Below are 18,637 nucleotides of genomic sequence, written 5' to 3'. Positions count from 1 at the left end.
ATTCAAAATTTTGGGGGAAAAAAATCATAATGCAGAAGATATGTTTTGCTCTATTAAAATTTGCTGAATTCGTCATATTGGAATTGTATTTATTAAAAGTAATTTCATGAAAGATAATTTTGATTTTTTTTTCTCATTGGTTATCATGAGTGATTATGTCAGTAATTATCTCTTGAGAATGATAATTTGCTTATCTTTTGTTTCAGTTATTTCTTTTCCAGTTATTACGAGGACTTGCATATTGTCACAAACGAAAAATACTTCATAGAGATCTCAAACCACAAAATCTTCTCATCAATGAAAAGGGGGAACTTAAACTTGCAGATTTTGGTGAGTTACTGTTTTTTTTATTTTTCAACTGTTTCAATTTTTGTCTTCAGTAATAAATTCTACTTTGTTTTAGTTATTTTGAATTGATAAAAGTCAATAGCGAAATTGATTTGAATTGTAATGATCAATATGCAAATAAGGATGATCTATTTAAAAAAAATACACAAGGAATTGCAGTGGTATGAAGCAGTTGAAGTTGTTAGAGTAATTTTTTAAACTTAAGTTTCATCTTATTTCAGGTCTTGCAAGGGCGAAATCAGTTCCAACAAAAACTTTTTCCAATGAAGTGGTGACATTATGGTATTTGTGCTTTTTATCTATGTGTAAAAATATCTAGTCTATGCATTCTTTACAGAATGCATAGACTAGATATTTTTATAGAATATAATAGAAATAATTAATAGAATAGAAATATAATTATTTTATTATTATAGACACTAGATATAGAATGCATAGATTTTCTTTACTATGCATTCTGTTTGTAAAGAATTCGTAGTAAAGAAAGTACTAAAGTAATAAAGATCTATCTAGTTAATACATTCTGTGTAAATGCATTGACTAGATCTTTTAAGTAAATTAAGATAGTAATATTAACTAGAGTAATAACTAGATCTTTTTGTAAATTAAGCTCAATTTTTTTTAATGAATTTCATAAAAAGTTTAATTCTAATAATATCTAGGGTAGATCCACCTCACAACTTTTTTCAAAAATATCTGTTTTGAAAAAAAGTTGTATATGGGAAAACGCTTTTAAATGGGAAGTCTCAATGAGTATTAGTAAAAAGGTGGGACCACGAGAATTAGTAGTACTAAGTGAGAAAATGTTCGGAACGGGAACGTTATAAGTGGAATCCACTGTATTTTGTAGTGTAGTAGTTTTGATAAAGTAAAAAATGGCTGTGGAAAGTGTACACCAATTTAAATCACCTTGATTTAAACCGTGATTAAAATCATAATTTAAATCACTTGATCAGTTCCAACAAAAAATTGATTTTTTAAATTATTGATTTGATGTAAATCTCAAAATTTAAATTTTGTTTTTTCTTCACACAATTTCAATAACATTGAAGTAAAAGTAACCTGTTATGTATGTGATGGATATATGGTAAAGTTAATGATTAAAAGAAGTATAGAAGATCTTTGGGGTAAATATAGGGACTGGGGAACTTACTCCCTAGATATAGTGCAGAAAGAAAGCTTCTGTATTTTTGGTTTTGTACTTGGCAAAAATTGCAGAAAAATATAGGGAGTTGAACTTAGCACTTAGCTAAACTGCACTAAGTATTTTCAGTGCACTGCAATGTGGCACTACTATTAAACCAGACATGCACATCATCCATATTCCTCTGTGGAAATTCTAACGAATCAGTGTATATTGGAATGTGTGTGTCCGTGTTGTGAACCTAATGTAAAGTTTGTTTCTCTGTAACGCTTGTTATGTGTAGTGCTGCCATCAACTTTTCTAACCATGAGTGAAGTGTAATGATTGAAGATTTTATCGGTTTGTACATTGAGTGAATTGAGATATCTGCACCCCGCTTGAGATACTGAGTTGCCATCACACATTCACTTTAGTTGGGGGGTGGGGGGGCTTCTCTATAAGAATACTTTTCTCTACAAGAAAGATGTTAATCCATGAAGTTTATTTTTGCCCAACAACCTTTCATGTTACACAAACACAGAGTTTTAGTGTTCGTATTTTTTACTTGTAGTTCGTTTGTATTTTTCTCATTACTGCTGAATTAAATTTGAGTGATTAGGAGAAAAAAAGCAGTTGAATGTTATGAAAATATGCATTCCTAACGATTAACAAGATTTGTTTTAATTAATAGGCAGTCAGTTAATTTTAATAAAAAAAATCTGATTTAAAACAAAAAAAATCAGATTTAAATTTTGAAAAATCTGATTTTTTAACTTTTTTAAAAAAATCATGATTTTTTCATACCTTTTTTCATAAATACAAAGATTGTAATAATGCTGTGCAGTAACTTGAGAAAGAGTTCTATTATTTTATTGAAATTTATGTATGATATATTCATATATGATATAGTGAATATAGAGAATTCATATTATACACGATATAATATCGTGTATAATATGAATTCTCTGTTGAAATTCACTATTTTTGATATAATCGCATGGCGCTCTGTTGCAGCATACTATTAAAAAATGGCTGCTTTTATCAATATTTCCAACAAAAAAAAAGATCAAAATTTGAATATGTATAGATCGTGATCAAATCCTTTAATTTCAGGTACAGGCCACCAGATGTTCTTTTAGGATCTACAGATTATTCAACATCCATCGATATGTGGTGAGTCAAATTTTATATTTTGTACACTTGTACATGAGTCATTTTCATGAAATTGGGGGAAAAAATGAAAAGTAAGTTATAAAAAAATGTCAACCAAAAAATCCAAACAATTCTTGAGCAATATTTACCTGCTAATAAATGAAATATAGTCAGCAACAAAGTTCGTTAAAAATTCATGGTTGAAAATTTATGTAAATGTAACCATGCTAAAGAGTTAGGACAAATTCAACAAGGCATTTTTCCTTTTTCAGCACTTGATTTGATATTAATGCTTGACATGCTCCATTTATTTTGGTAGACCATTTTCAACTTGGACAAGCATTAATACGCTGAACATTTTTTTTGTAAGGGTGCACAACCAAATGCCCTCAGGCCAAATATGTGAGATGGCTAATACCTGCAGACCACAAACTGGACTTACTTATCACGATGGGTGAATTATTATTTTATTGGGAATACCTTTTGCTGACTAGATGGAGGTGCATAACCTCTGGCAGGCCAGAGGTTGTGCACCCATGCATTCGAGTGAATGTATGATGCAGTACATATATTTCTTGATTCAGCACTTTGATTCAGCACATATGTTTCTTGAAGCAGTACTTATTGACTCAACAGTAGAGGGGTTCACTTACCAAGCGTTGATTCAGCAGGTTTGGATATGAATTTCTGCTGCTAACATGATAAATTTACTAGCTGTTCAAAATGTTCCCAAATTTAGATTTCTGATTTTTTACAAGTAAGTTACTTTTTTTTTTGGGAATTTCATCAACCTTTTTTTTCATGTTTTATTTCCATTGTTTATAGGGGTGTAGGCTGTATATTTTTTGAAATGGCTAGTGGTAAGCCACTGTTTCCTGGTTGTACAATATCTGATCAACTCCTGTTGATTTTTAACGCTCTTGGTGCTCCATCTGAAGAAAGTATGCCCGGAATTACAACCAATGAAGAGTTTTCATACCTATCCAAAGAAATTAACAGCCATAGTCCTGAACCGTTACATGAAAGAGTTTCTCGTCTTCGATATGTAAATAATTCATGTGGGATTGATCTTCTTTATGGTCTTCTAAAAGTAAGTTTCACTTTATTGGGTATATTTTTATTCTTGATAGTACATGTAGGATATATACATGGGATGTTTATTTCCATTGCCACATAAATAAGTGAAATATTTGATTAAAAGTATGAATAAGTTGGGTGGGATGCAGTTTAGACCCCATGGAAAACTTCTGGGGCATGCTTTGCAAATCAATATACGTAAGTAGGAGGCAATTTTCTTCCTTCAAACATCTAAAAGCTGCCATATAACAGGCTTGGAATGTCTCTTGTGACACACTCATTGATTTGGCTGAATCCATGCCAAATTGCATTTTTGCTTTGATTAGCAACAGAGGTGGTCGTACAAAATACTGATTTTGATAAATTTATAAGTAATTTGCTTGAATTTTATTTTACTTTTCTTTCACAGATCAGTAGATATCTTATAATTCTGTCCATACTATATTTTCTGTATTTTCATAAAATAACATGAAAATATTTTTTTAAATTTCCAATATTTGGTATAAAGTTATTGTTTGCTGTCAAAAAACAGCTTAAAATTTTTGATATTTTTTACTTTGCTCCTTCTTGTGATTTCACTATAATTTAATAGTCTTATAATTCGTACAATGTATTTAATTTGAATTGCTAATTTTTCATATTTCAAAGTATTTTAGAGAATTTGTAATAGGATTTTTCACCAGTGAATCCTATTACATATTCTATTCAGGCATTGGTTCATAATTTATGGTTAGTTTTTAATATTTTATCTATATCATTTCAACGGAAATGCAACTTTTTCCATTGGTTTTATATATTTATATAAATATCTGATTTTGACTATTTTTATGTAGCTTTTTTTTGGAATTACAAAGATCCAGGCTTTAGACCATGCCTGGACAAATCCTAGTTACCAGGTGATTAAAAAATTGGTATTGGCACCTAAAATTTTCTTTGTTTAGTTACTGAATTGCAGGCTGAAAGCACCACAAAATGTGTGGAATTTACAGCAGCATATCTGCGAAAATGAAAGAGGGTCACTATGCCCTGAAAGGTCAAAAGAAGCATTATTTTTTACCTTTTTCTTCAAGTAAAAAAATTTTTGGTGCCTGCATTTTTAATTTGGTTGCTGTATTTTTGAAACATATGACATCCATATTTGTTATGGCCATCTTTTTTCTCAGCTACCTCATTGGGCATTTTGCCTGTTGTGGCGTTGTATTTGTATTTATAGAAAATTGTTCTGCAGCTTAGATTTTTTTGTTTGATTTGTCCAGTCCTGCTTTAGACCTGTTATAAATCTTGTGTTATGACAGGAATATTCAAGTTATATGCCAATATATTTTATTTTATTCTTACAGTATGATCCTAAAAAACGAACCAGTGCAGAAGAAGGAATGAAGCATGAATATTTTTCAAGTCATTTTCAGCTTCTCATGCCAATCCTCGAGAAACTTCCTGACAGTAAGTTTCATTTACTGCCAGTGCATGTACTGTACAAGCATCACCATCTCTAATTGATAAAGCTATCATTGAATTGAGTTTTCTGGGACAAAAAGCTCTCATTGGTACAAATTCAAATGTTTCCTCACCACTGATTAAGTATTTAAGTGGTTTTTCTCATATGTGGTATAGGCGTGGCTGCAGCATGTGCAGCTGCACAGGATAGCAAAACTTATGGTTTGGTAACTTTGGAAGAAAAAAATTTTTTTAGCTGAAAATATTTTGTGACACAGGCATAAAAGATCCTTAACCTTTTAACGGCCAATGTTCCCAATTAATTTCCCTCTTTAACGAAAATAGCTGATTTTTTTTCCCTGAACATATAAGGTTCTGAACTTAATTTAGAAAAGACAAAAGTTATTTGATTCAGCTCTTATCATATCAATTTATTATTCTAAAATCACCCATTTTCAAGGAAAATTATCTGTAAGTTTATGTTTTAATTATTAAAATAGTTTTTGTAAACATACATGCATCTCAATTTTTTTTTAATTGTAGAATATTGCCAAGAATGATAAGAAATGCTCAATGAGAGAGAAAAAAAATTTGTTTGAATGCCAGGGAACTTTTCCTACGATTGTTCCCAATTGGGAACATTGGCCACTACTGACTATTCTAAAGTGCAATGCAGAGGAGTGGCATTCCAAAAAAACAATTTATTGCTTTTTCCTTCTCTCTGGTGTGTCTCAAAAGGAAGGAAAAGTATCAAATTTCACATTCCGATGTTTACATGCAGCACCCCCTTTTTTCTGTGACTGACTTTGCCCCCCTCCCCCCGCCCCCTCCCTTCAACCTTCCCTCTACGTTTTGAGTAATTTTGTTGGTACGTTGGTCTTTCAGTTCTCAGTTGATATCTGGTCTTGTGACTTTCTACACTTCTTTTTCCCATCTTTTTTGTTATACTAGTAGCTTATTAGACTGAGTTTGAGAGATTCTGATATATCACATCTCTCTGATGATGAATTCGAAATGTGCCAGCTACTGCCTGATGAAAATGAGCGGGCTACAGATGAGGAAGATATCGATGACAACATGCTTGGCCCAGTTGTTCCTGCAGATGTTTGTGGATATCTGTGTTTTAAGATCACAACGTAGTTCATTTGTGGGTGAATTTGTAGATCCTATCAACATGCCTTCTACATCAAAATTGCCTTTCAAAGATCAGATAATTACCCAGTCAAAAAACAAGAAAACATCATGTGTCAAGTGCCAAAAGACTAAAATTCATGCAACCAAAGTGGAAAAAAAGTACTGCATTCGACAAAAATATAAGTGAACCTACTGAAGCAATCAGTCATAAGTTTCCTGAGCTAAGTGCAAGCCGACTCGATTGATATTTTTTTCAAATTTTTACCGCAAGAGTACCTCAGTTACTTGGCTGAGAGGACAAATATTTATGTCGCACAACATGGATCGAATTTGAAAATTGAGTGGAAAAAAATCGCAAAGTTTTTTGGATTGGTTTTGCTAAGTGGGTATCGCAGAATACCAAGTGAAAATGATTACTGGAGTACTTTCAGTAGACACAGCAGTACCGATTGTCCCCACTGTTTTGCCGAGAAATAACTTTAGAGACATAAAAAATAACTTCCATTTGAGGGATAACTCTTTCTTACAACCCGGTGATAAGTTGGCTATCTATGATGAATTAAATGAAAAATTCACACACATTCGGTTTGGGTTGTTCCATGATAAACTAAGCATCGATGAATCAATAGTACCGTATTACGCTCATCATTCAAGTAAGATGTTTATATGGGGAAAACCGATTCGCTTTGGATTTAAAATTTGGATGATTTGCTCAAACAATGTGGTTTCCCATATAAAATGGAAGTATATGCTAGTAAGCAGTCATCGGAGCATGTGCCTTTAGGTACCAGAGTTGTAAATAATATTTTCTCTCTCTTTATATTTTTAAATAATATCTTTTAACTTACCAAGGGATCCATACAAAAACCTAAATCCGTATGTATGTATTCTTTTGTGAATTTTAGACCAGCATTTCAGCTCATCATAAGCTCTTTATTATAATCCAGATATACATGCCTTTTGAGTGTATTCGAGAGAAATTTATTTCCATCATTTTTAAATTCTATATGTATATTCTTTAATTTTAAAAATAAATTTATTAAATGATGACGAATTTTGCATCATCCTGTAAGATGGCTTCACTGCGAAAATTATGTTTAGTCAGATCCGGCCAATGTTCCCAATTGGGAACATTCAAGAAAACGCATAGGGAAATTTTTTTTCTTCAATTTCTCGATTGATATCTCTTAACTAAAAAATCAGAAGGAGAAATTAACAAAAAAAATAATGAAAATCACTTGGAATCTGAATTCGGCCGGTAAAAGGTTAATATAGGCATCTCATTTTCAAAATTTGCTATTCTCTTCACATCTTATTTATTGTAGCTTATTTTTTTTTATCATAACTGATATAAAAACCCCAGTTTGAATTTCTTTAGGTTTCGTTTTTTGTTTTGGGTAATAGGGTGATTTTTTACACATATTCAGTGATTCTGTGGAAAAATTGCATTTTGCTGGATTGTTAAAAAAAGTGAATAAACCGAGAAAGGATTATAATAAAGTCTCTTACTTTGACATTTGTGTGACTATTTTGCAGTCTGAGAGTTATTACTTTGAATTTCAAATGACAAGCACACTAATATTATCTGTGGCATAATAACCAGCTATAGCTAAAGTATGAAACACCTAGAATGATACACACCTTCTGTAATAACTTTTATCACAAGAGTTGACAACCAGTTAATGCAGTGGAACTTTGGTTAACAAGCAATTTGCATAATGAGCAAAAATTTTGGGGAAAAATTGATTAAATTAACGAGCGATGATTCACATTTGAAGCAAAAATTTTGCTCTTTGTTTATTTATTGTCACAGTATCACAATGAAGCTGATGGTTTTTCGCTTTCATCCACACACATACTTTTGGAATTGGGGGTAATATATTCTTCCCCAACAGTCTCTGGTCAGCGTGCCTCACTCAAAAATCGAACACCTGTGTACAAAAGCCGGGGGGGGGGGGCAATGATCCCCCCCCCCCGGCTTGTTACTCAATGGGGTTTTTATATCATAAATGACGGGCCTGCTTTATAAGATCTTGCTGTTGCATGCAATGGAGGTCCATCAACGTATGTATATATATATATACATACATTGAGTACATGTGCTTCCCCCCCCCCCCCCCCGGAAAAAGTTGAAATGACAGCTTCCTCAGAAATATACCCTTTATAACAGGGCCGTCATTTCAACTTTCTCCGGGGGGGGGGGGGCAAAGCATATGTACTCAATGTATGTATACATTGAGTACATATGTATGTATACATTGAGTACATGTGCTTTGCCCCCCCCCCCTGGAAAAAAAGTTGAAATGACGGCCCTGTTATAAAGGGTATATTTCTGAGGAAGAGAGAAATGCCTAACTTCAAGTAAAATTAGAGAGAGTATAAAATGTGGGAATCTGCACAAAATTTTGTGGAAGAACCAATCAGAAATAAAGGTGTAGCAGTGTACGAGCAATGAATCTGTTCAAGAAAAATGCAAATTCTCAATTTCCAAGAAATCCTAAAAAGGAGGCAAAAGCGAGTGTCATTAGATACATTCTTTTTCAGTCACGCCAATAGGAATAAGTTTGCCGAAAAAATGAGTCCCTAAGTCATCCGAAACAAAAGCCCTCCTCCCTTTTGTCACGTTTAGAGTAAGCTAATTTGTAAACATTATCATATTGCATGTTTATTTATGCTGTTATTGTATTATATATGTTTTATTGTATCATTATATTATTGCATTGTATTATTGAATGAAGCCATTTTTATTATTCATTTTTTTGCCTTGTATTATTGATTGAAGCCATTTTCATTCATTTTTATGTGAATGAATAATTGTGGAAAGAATTATGAGAGTTTACATTATTTCCTATGGGGAAGTTTGATTCAAATAACGAGCGATTCGGATAACAGGCACGTTGATGGAATGAATTAATCTCATTAACCAAAGTTCAACTGTAATAAATTATAAATAATTTGTTATTAACACAGATAATATTACTGTGCTCACTATTGAAATTCAAAGTTTTAACCCCCAGACTGCAATAGTCTCAGAAATGTCAAGGCGAGAGACTTTTCAGAATATTTTGCCAAAGTGAAATCTGAAAGAAATTTTTAGTGCATCTGCAAGAAAAACTTTTCTTTCCTAGTTCACTTCAGCATAATATTCACAAATATCTGTTTCCTTGCTATATTATAAACTGAGGAAAATCTCTGTGTCTCTGCATTCTGAGCTATACCTCTCTGTATCACAAATCATTAATAACCTATTAATCAAGCTACTAAGTGGATCCTGCATTCATAATGGGAGCAGTTTTAAAGTGAAAATATTGAAGCTTTAAAGTGTTAAAACCTGACCACATGAGTCTAACACATATATTTGTATTTTTACAGCTGCATCAATTTTCTCTGTACCTGGGATACATTTAGTGAAAGATCACCCTTCGTTATACTCGTGAGGTAAGAGAAATTTTAAGAAACTCACACAGTCCATTAATTGTTGCTCACATTCTATTTATACCATATTATTGAGTGATTATGTGTCATGACTGTTCACGTGTATCTAAATCAGGTTGTTATTGTTTAGGAAATTTTGTAACATAATGCCATACATCATTTCTGCATTCGAAAAATAATCAACCACAGTTATAAAAAATATAAAAAAGTTTTGAAAAATCATGGTATAGATTCATATATAGTAAAATCCCTCGTAATAGTCACCCTCCCCCCTTTAGATGTGGCTATCCCTGTTTTGTGGCCAAATAATAATTTTCCCTTGCATAATAAAAGTATGCATTTCAAACTCCAGATTAACGGTCACCCCTTTTATTTTGTCCCGCGGGGTCTCCAAAAGAGGGGTTTTGCTGTAAATCATTTGAATTATTTTGATATATTTTTTTGTGGGAATGGTTAGTTTCATTATTATGATTAATAAATGTAATCCTTGGTTTATGTTATCACACAAACATTATATATCAGTTTTTTTGTCTTTTGATAACTGTCTGTCACTGTTTCAGAACTTGAATCGGGTTGTTAACCCCCCTTTTTGAAGAAACTTCAGAGCATTGCATTTCAACATAACAGCTGAAATCCTGTAGAGCAGAATAGATAATGTGGAAGATTGTTTTAGAAGTATGCTGAATTTTTGTGGCAAAGGTCATTGTCTGCGTTTTGGTTCATCCTGATTTCATTGAATGGAATAAAAAATGAGGACTGACCATAAATTATTATTTTTCTGAAGTGATTTTCTTGATGCATATAAATTTATTCAAAGCCTTAATTACATCATATTGCATTCTTTTTTATTAATCCTTTGTTGGTAACAATGAGGAAAATAGTGCAATGAAAATATCAGTTGGCTTTTATTTTAGAGCAAAAGACATTCTATTTTTATTTACAAATGTAATTAAAATATGTATAACTTTTATAATTTGGCCAAAATCTTCCCTTATTGATATTTATTTCTTATATTGATATTTTCTATTCAGCTTGATGTAATTCTCCAAATAAAGTTACATTTAAAAAATAAAATATGTGATTAAAATTCAAAATTATTTTCTTTTAACCTAATTTGGCAGCAAGTAAATTGAATGGAAATATATATATATTTTGGAGGGGATTACAATATTGAATTTTGTTGAAAAATTTATTTAAATCATTGATTAACAAATGAATCAAATTGATAGTATTTTGTGCAATTATAAATGATAGTGTGTGACATCATGAGACCTTTCCTAAGGAAATTTGTACATGTTATGTGGTGTTAACGCATGCTAGTGCAAAGAATATTTTAAGTTATTTTAAGTAGATATATTTGTTTCAAAATAGTTAGAACATATTGATAAACTTTCTTGTGAGGTTCATAAAATGCTCAGTTTTAAAAGCCGTTTTACAGTATGTCTGTGATTTGTGTTTTCATCTTAAAGGTTCTTATGCATATACATTGTTGAAAGTTTGCACGAAGTGGAGTGTGATATTCAAAATGTCAAAATAATTTTGCCTATTTGTTTCAGTGACCCTTCAAATAAAAACACTTAACCTGAAGATTTTCATGCAGATGTGTGTACAAACCAATTCTTCTGCGTATACCATAATTTTCTGATCTGCAAATACAAATTTAAATGCATTTAAAAAAAACTTTATATAATCTGTGCATGTGAATTTCATTCACCAATAATGAAATATTAAGTAGTGGAAAGGGTTGTTGGTCAAGTTTTTGTGGAAAAATCTATTTTTCTACTTGCATCTTACGCCATCTATAAATCTTTTTAAAAAATTTATTTTTTGTAAATTAATTTTTTTAAAACATTTTTCTCCCTCAGAAAAAAAAAAGGTGTATAAAAATGCTCTTTGAAATCCCCATGTTTTTTTTTTACCTCTAATCTGTGGATTATATGCAGTAAATTATGATAGCTATCTATGTATTAGTTATGTGATTGAGCTGACAAACAATAAAGCATGAAATTATAAATAAAAATACTTTTTAGAAAACTTAAAACTATTTGTAATTGCTTGGAGGGGGAGAGTGTTGTATTGTAATAATACACTGTAGAAGAGGCCAGCTTTGTTTTTGATTATGTGCAATTTTAATAATCACAATATTAATTCAATAAGTTTCTAGTTGACATATCAGGCATGGCTGTCACAGTAGAATTTTACAAGTTTGGTGAGGGATAGCTTTTATTTCATTAGCATTTTCTTGGAATGACATTATTATGTCGCAATAGGACTTATAGAATGCAAATGATGGAGTGAATTGGGTGAGCCGAGCCAAAAAAAAAAGATTTCTACTGTTGTTACAAAACTATAAAAGCACTGACTCATGGGCTTGGGTGGAATCTTGATAAAAAATGAAATTAATATCTTCAAATGAGTCTTCCATTTCTGGAATCAGAAAGTAAAAAAATCGAAAGGCATCTGCTTTCATTTTAGTTTTCTAACTTTTTCTTGTCTTGTAATTAATTTCAATCCTTTCTCAAGAGACTGTGTGATGCTATTTTAAAAAGAAGATCGTCAAATCAAATTGCCTTGAAAAACAGTGAAGTGTAAGTTACAGGCATATTGTAAAGTTAGACATAATAAATTAATTGAGCATTTTATTAATTGTGTTCGCTAGTTTATCAGATCTTATAATTTTTTTAAACAAATAATTATATATAAATATGCGTTTGTGTATAGACATATGTATAGTATCACCATTGTATATACATACTCTATTTAAATTCAACAAATTGCACAGCACTTTTTTGTTACAAACATGTACTTCTTCAGTAAAGAAGAATAACTTTTTTTTAATGCAAATAAATGTTTCAAATTAGACAATTTTAAATTTTTCCTAAACTGTAGGAACAAAAATGATTAAACGCCAATCATTTTTGCAGAATTACTTTTATATAAATTTTATTAAATTTCACTAATAACTTAGGTGCTCCTACCAATAAAAGAAATCTGTTTACAGTTCTTTTTTTGCAAACCACTTAAATGTCATTGTGCTTTCTTTTCCTCGTTGTTGCAAAGTGAATTTGAATCTTGAGTTATTCCTCTGGGTATATTATTACTAGGGCTTGGATTTTTATGATCTTAAGATGAAACGTCATTGCTGATAGGTTAAAAAACCAAAGTTTCAGATTTTTTAACTGATCAGCAGCAGCATTTCATCTTTAGGTTATAAAAACCTGAGCTCTAATTATTACATATATATGCATATAAATTCTGTATAGTTTCAGTGTCATGGTAATTAAGATGGTGCAGTAACATGAGCATTGTTCATTTTCCTTGCATTTCATGATATTTCTCTTTGCACAAAATTTGGAATAGGTATAATATATACTATGTGTGTGTGTGTAGCATGTGATATATCAGGAAAACAAATATATTTGCACATGAAGTGCACATTCTTCAAACATGAAGACCTGCATGTAGTGTTGCTTGGGGATTTGCTCAATTTTCAATGCCAGGAACATTCACTGATAGCCAAATGTGATAGAAAGCAGAATTTAATTGTGATCAGAAAAATTAGATCATTTTATCAAACATGGAAAAAAAATACTGTAACACTTTCAATATATCATTTTAACCCTGTGCTAAATTGTGATTGTGTGTGTGTATGTATACGTATGTGTATTTATTAGAACTTGTCAACAGATATGCACTTTTTTAGCTCGTAACTGAATCTGTTAGCATCAAGTTAGAAAACAGTGAGCACACAAAGCTCTACCTATGTAACTATTTTTTTTACCTTTTTCTTAAATTTTTTCCTCTTTATTTAAAAATTATATTTGATGTTAAAGTAAAAACATAAATATTGCCTCATACGTACCCCTTATGAGGGGACACTTTTTATTTTGAATACAGCATTTTGTCCTAAAACAGTGATCCTCAAACTTTTGTCTTTCACTGCTCCCCAAAATAGTCTCACAAAAAAACCGCTTCATGATATTGAAACTGCTTCATGATATTGAATAAGCACACATTAATAAGGACAACTCACTGCAGTGCCCCTTGCAATGGTTGGCAGGGCCCTAAGGAGCAGTGTTGCACAGTTTGAGAACCACTGCCCTAAACGATTCCGAATTTTGATATTTCAGTGTCTCAAGTGATGAGAAACATGGGTTAAACTTTGAATGCATATCAGTTTCCTGTTCACAGCTGCTGTCCATGAACATCAATAGTTTACTGGTGTCTGTGCTACCCTTCCTTATCCATGCTCTTCCATGAAGAATGTCAAAACTTCCTCATAGGACAGAAAAATATATCTTCAATTTGCTATGCTGGTAAAAATAAGTTTCCTATTTTCACCAGCACAGCATATTGAAGATGATATATTTCTGCAACTTCTCTTTATCCCCCCCCCCCTTTAAAAAAGTAACAGGTTTCAAAAATAATTGTATTATCATAGGTTAATTAGTGGTTATTATAGCAGCAAGATTTTTTTAGCGCTCTCATAAATTTAAATGAATTCTGGGCATAGCCATTAATCATTCAATTCAATAGTTTGTAAGTTTTTTGAAAAATTGTGTTGCTTTTCTATTGAACTCGGCATATTAGAAGGGGTTAGTACTGAGAGCTAATTCAGAATAACTAGAATATTTCATGATCCTGTGTTACACAGAAATTATATGAGAGAAAATATGGGGTAGGTTTCAATTGCACATGCTGGATTTTATCATTTTCTGTGAATCACATATATATTTTTGCTGTACTTTATAAGTGTGAATCCTGGAAATTAACTGCTGTCATACCTTGGCTAATGAAGGTAATTCATTCTGACATTGAATTCTTTTTCCTGAAACATGATTACCCATAGATTTCTATGGAAAATTTTTCAATTCATTCCCGGCACAGTCCAAAATTTGAAGACAAATTTTATAAAACACTGAGACGTACTGTTAAGAAGACAAAAGCCATTTGAAGATGAAGAACTTCACAGTCATATGAAAGAGATTTTAAAGGATGATGAGATACTGAATACCAGTATTTTTATTTCACACAATGCACACAATGCAGTCAGGTTTGTAGGTGTGCTCATATGTAATGTGGTCAGCTGATTTACTGTGTATATTTGTGTATAAGCAGAGTATTTTTGTTGAAAAATTTGTTCCTCAATTTGAGGAAGGGTTAGTTAGGGTTACTAGGGTTAGCTTACACACAAGTCAGTTTTTGAGGATAAAATATCGACCCCCCCCCCCCCCACTTCACAGAATCATATAGCTACATGGCCTCTGCATGGCTAGCTTGAAGATCTGTGATGTCACAGGACTACTTTAGATGCCATTACTAATCAGTAGAGTAATTTTTGTAGCTATGTTCAAACCCACAGAAGAGATGATGGCCAAAGCTAAAACATCAAAAATGTTGCTTTGTTTGATAACTCTGTGGACTTGTGTCAGTTTTAAAGCCTTTTTGTCTGAGCACCAAGATTTTTCAAAGATTATTGAAGGAATTTATGGGGTGGATGAATGAGTTCCAAAGATGATGAAACAACAATAATGGTGCCTTAAAAACCAGACATTGGCCTAGTGTGCCAGTGGATCCACAAGGTGTGGAATTCTGTTTCCACCGAAATCGTCAACAAATCTTTGGAAAATATTGTATCAGTAATGTGATGAATAGAATTGAAGACTATGCTCTTTGAAAGTACCGCTGATAGCACAGTTGAAGATAGAACACTATTGGCTTTCGATGTAGAGCTAGCTCTCTGAGAATCAGAAAAAGAAATGGATTCAAAAGTTTAAATCATTTTCCATTGTAACTTTTATTTCATGAAAATATGAAATATTTTTCCTCTCCAAAATGAGTTGATATTTAGGGGGTCAGCCTGTACATGGGTTTTCAAATTTATTGCCTTTCTGAAGGAAGAGGGGGGGGGGGGCATCTTAGACACAAGTATATACAGTATTTGTCTCATACTCATGCAGAAGGGAACGATAATAAGATAATTTCTTAGAATGCAGACTGTTCAGTTTTGATGCTGAGTCTTGCATCCGAAAGAACATGTGCACTGAAAACCTGTAGGTTTTTTTTTTATGAACTTTTTGTTTGCTTTATCCAATCATTCATTTTTATATAAAATGGTTCAAAAGACCTCTGTAAAAGAAATAGAAGTGTGTAAACAAATATAAATAAATCAGGCTCAAGTGACAATAATTATGATGATGATTATGCAAAACTTCAGCTCACGCTGCTGCAGTGTGATGTGAGCATGTGCATTCATGCTAACTGAAAAGTTTGTTAGGTGAGGTAAAAATATCATGAAAAATATCTTTGCTAGCCAAAAAATTCATACATTTAGGTATCATTGTAAATGCATGTTAAATCTTTTAATTTTTCAAATTTTGTGTCATTATAATGTTTACAAAGCATGTCTGTTGATAGGATCATGGTTGGCAATCAAATAGTATAACTTTCCTGTTTAAGTGAGCTACTTTGAAAGGTCTTCTAACAGAGGTTTTAACCGTCAAATAGGAAACAGCCCATTTTATGCATTAATTATGCAATTAATGTCATTGAATCCTCCCATTCCCAAAGTTTGGAAACAACTTTTTTGTATAGTAAGTAAACATAGTAATCTATGATTTTATATTGTGGAGTAGATCATTGCTGGACCAAACAAAACTGTAAATAAGTAACCATTATTAGATTCATTATTAGGATGAGATATTTATTTGGATTCAGAGTTGAGACTTGCATATTTGGATGTCAAAATCTGGTTTGGTGGAATGAAAAAAAGAAGTAGGAAGGAAAAGCTGTGCAATATTTATTTACATATAAGGGAATCTAAATTTGCTGTTCAGTGTTGGAAGAGATGATGATGATTCTTTTAACAACATTGTACTTCATATCATTTATAGCTCAAGGAAAAATTTTTAGGGCGATTTCTTTATATTTGAAATAATGTCTAATCGATATTGAACAAAATAAAAGTAATATGAGCCTTGCCTGTACAAGTAATAGTAGTTGGATGAAGCAGTGCTAAATTTAGAAGTTGTAAGTTTATTCTTCCCACAACAATATTTTGCAGTTCAGGTGAAAATTGAGTAAACAATAGTTTATGTTGAATAATTAACAAATGTTATACAGACGTATGAGATATCAAGACAAAAAATGAGAAAGTGTTTTATGTGTATATTTGTGTTATGTGTGACAAAGTTCTTTGTGATAATCTCTCTTTTTTTGGGCCATGGCTGCTGTTATTTGTGATTTTGATACTTTAAAATGTATCTTAATAGAATTTTGTGGTGTAACAGGTTGATTTAGTATGTAATACCATTATGTGCCCCCCCCCCATTTCTCGTCTGATTTATCCTCCCTAGAAAGAGATGGTAATGAATGATTGAGTGGCTAGTATTTTTTGTAGGCCAAAATGACCAAAATGGTGCTGATGCTTTCAAAAGCAACGATAAGTTCTATGTACTCAAATTTTCCCTAAAATTATATCAGAGGAAAAAGTAGTTTTAAAACCTTGCAGCATTGTTTTTAAACTTTTATGTTAATTTTTTTATTATTGAATTTAGACTTGATCGATGTTCGTTCAGGAACGTGGTGGAATTGGTTGATAAACACTGTTGACATTCAGTTTTCTAGCGTATGTGAAAGCATGCCCGAGTTGCTCTTGTTTGTTTAAAATTTTCAGCGTTAAAAAAATTTGAAAATACATGAAAACTTTTATGTATATTTGTCTAGTTTTTTCACTATATTTCCCACATACAGTGAAACCTCCATATAACACAACACAAACCAAGAAAAAATATCATTGAGAAGGGTTACCGTAATATTGAGAGATAGTGTTATTATCATGTACCACCAAATTTATGCTGTTGTAGGCATCTCTTCTGAATTGACATTGTTAGTACCACCACGAAATGCATTAAAAGTAATTGTAGCAAAAAAATTGTCATTGATTAGTTGATGAATGAAACACAGTCAATTGCTAGGGAACCACAGTAACCAAAGTAAAGTGGTCCGATAGTTACGGGAATACCTCTCTTGCAACTGAAATAGATAAGTCTTGATTTGATCCTAGTAACTGATGTTGACCGCTTATTTTATCTTATTTTATTTTTTTTAGGTCTGAGCTATAGTCGGTTTCAGATAAAGATAAAGTAACCAAAGTAAACGTTCCGAAAGTGATTGTTGAGGCCCGAAAACCATTGTTGCCCAATATTTTTTTGCCCATTTGGGCATTTGCCCTGCTCTGACAAAATTTTAAAGTAGCCTATCGTTCAAGTCGGGTCCCATTTGGTATATGTGCAAAATTTGGTGACGATCGATCTAAAATTGTAGATTTGTATAGAGAACATAAACACAGACAAAATTAATTTTTTATACTTAGATTCCAAACAACGTTTACAAAATGTTATTGTATAAGGATTTATCATTATATTTGGTATTGTTGTAGCGAGGTTTCACTGTAATATTACAGTATTTGAGATTTTGTTGTAAAAGGCACTTGATACAATATGATCATGTTCTTGTGCCTTCACATACTTTAATCTGATTCATTTTGCAAAAATAAGAGTTTTCTTTTTTGCCAATCCAAGTATCTCTGGTATTAATCCCCCCTCCCCATTTGGCTGTTATTTCATGAACTATGGAATGATGTTTCAAGTTTGTTTTTTTTTTCTGTGGATTTTTTTAATTTATATTTTTTCCATTTATTTCAATAACCCCACCTATTTTACAAGTGTTAACTGTTTCCACTGCTCCTGGGCATTTTAGGATAATGCAAGCTTGGTGAATATAATTAAAGACTAGATCATGATTGCACTTTAAATTTGGCGAATCTGGGGATTAGGGCAGTCAATTTTTATATTGAGGTTTTGGTGTCATGAAGATTTAATTGTTGAAAGTTTTTCAGTTGAAAAAGATTGCTTTTTACAAGATAATTTT

General features: G+C 31.8%; 1 protein-coding gene across 3 annotated transcripts in view; it reads left to right on the top strand.

Annotated features, from left to right (window-relative positions):
- LOC149084230 (cyclin-dependent kinase 17-like) overlaps positions 1–10,473 on the top strand; it is a 55,033-nt gene extending 44,560 nt beyond the window's left edge. For all 3 annotated transcript variants that reach the window (XM_089234572.1, XM_089234571.1, XM_089234574.1), the window contains 7 exons: positions 207–330; positions 570–630; positions 2,585–2,644; positions 3,449–3,713; positions 5,041–5,143; positions 9,644–9,709; positions 10,267–10,473. In XM_089234572.1, coding sequence (XP_089090698.1) covers positions 207–330; positions 570–630; positions 2,585–2,644; positions 3,449–3,713; positions 5,041–5,143; positions 9,644–9,708 — 678 coding nt within the window. In that variant the 3' untranslated portion in view covers position 9,709; positions 10,267–10,473. The remainder of the gene's footprint in view (positions 1–206; positions 331–569; positions 631–2,584; positions 2,645–3,448; positions 3,714–5,040; positions 5,144–9,643; positions 9,710–10,266) is intronic.
- Positions 10,474–18,637: the final 8,164 nt, after the last annotated feature.

This window comes from Pholcus phalangioides, unplaced genomic scaffold (assembly GCF_987345545.1).
Source record: "Pholcus phalangioides strain wild (caught in Gottingen) unplaced genomic scaffold, Ppha-v1.0 ptg000008l_1, whole genome shotgun sequence".
NCBI classification, from domain to species: domain Eukaryota; kingdom Metazoa; phylum Arthropoda; class Arachnida; order Araneae; family Pholcidae; genus Pholcus; species Pholcus phalangioides.
The sequence above is the reverse complement of the archived record's forward strand: the minus strand, read 5'-3'. Positions and strand labels throughout refer to the sequence as shown.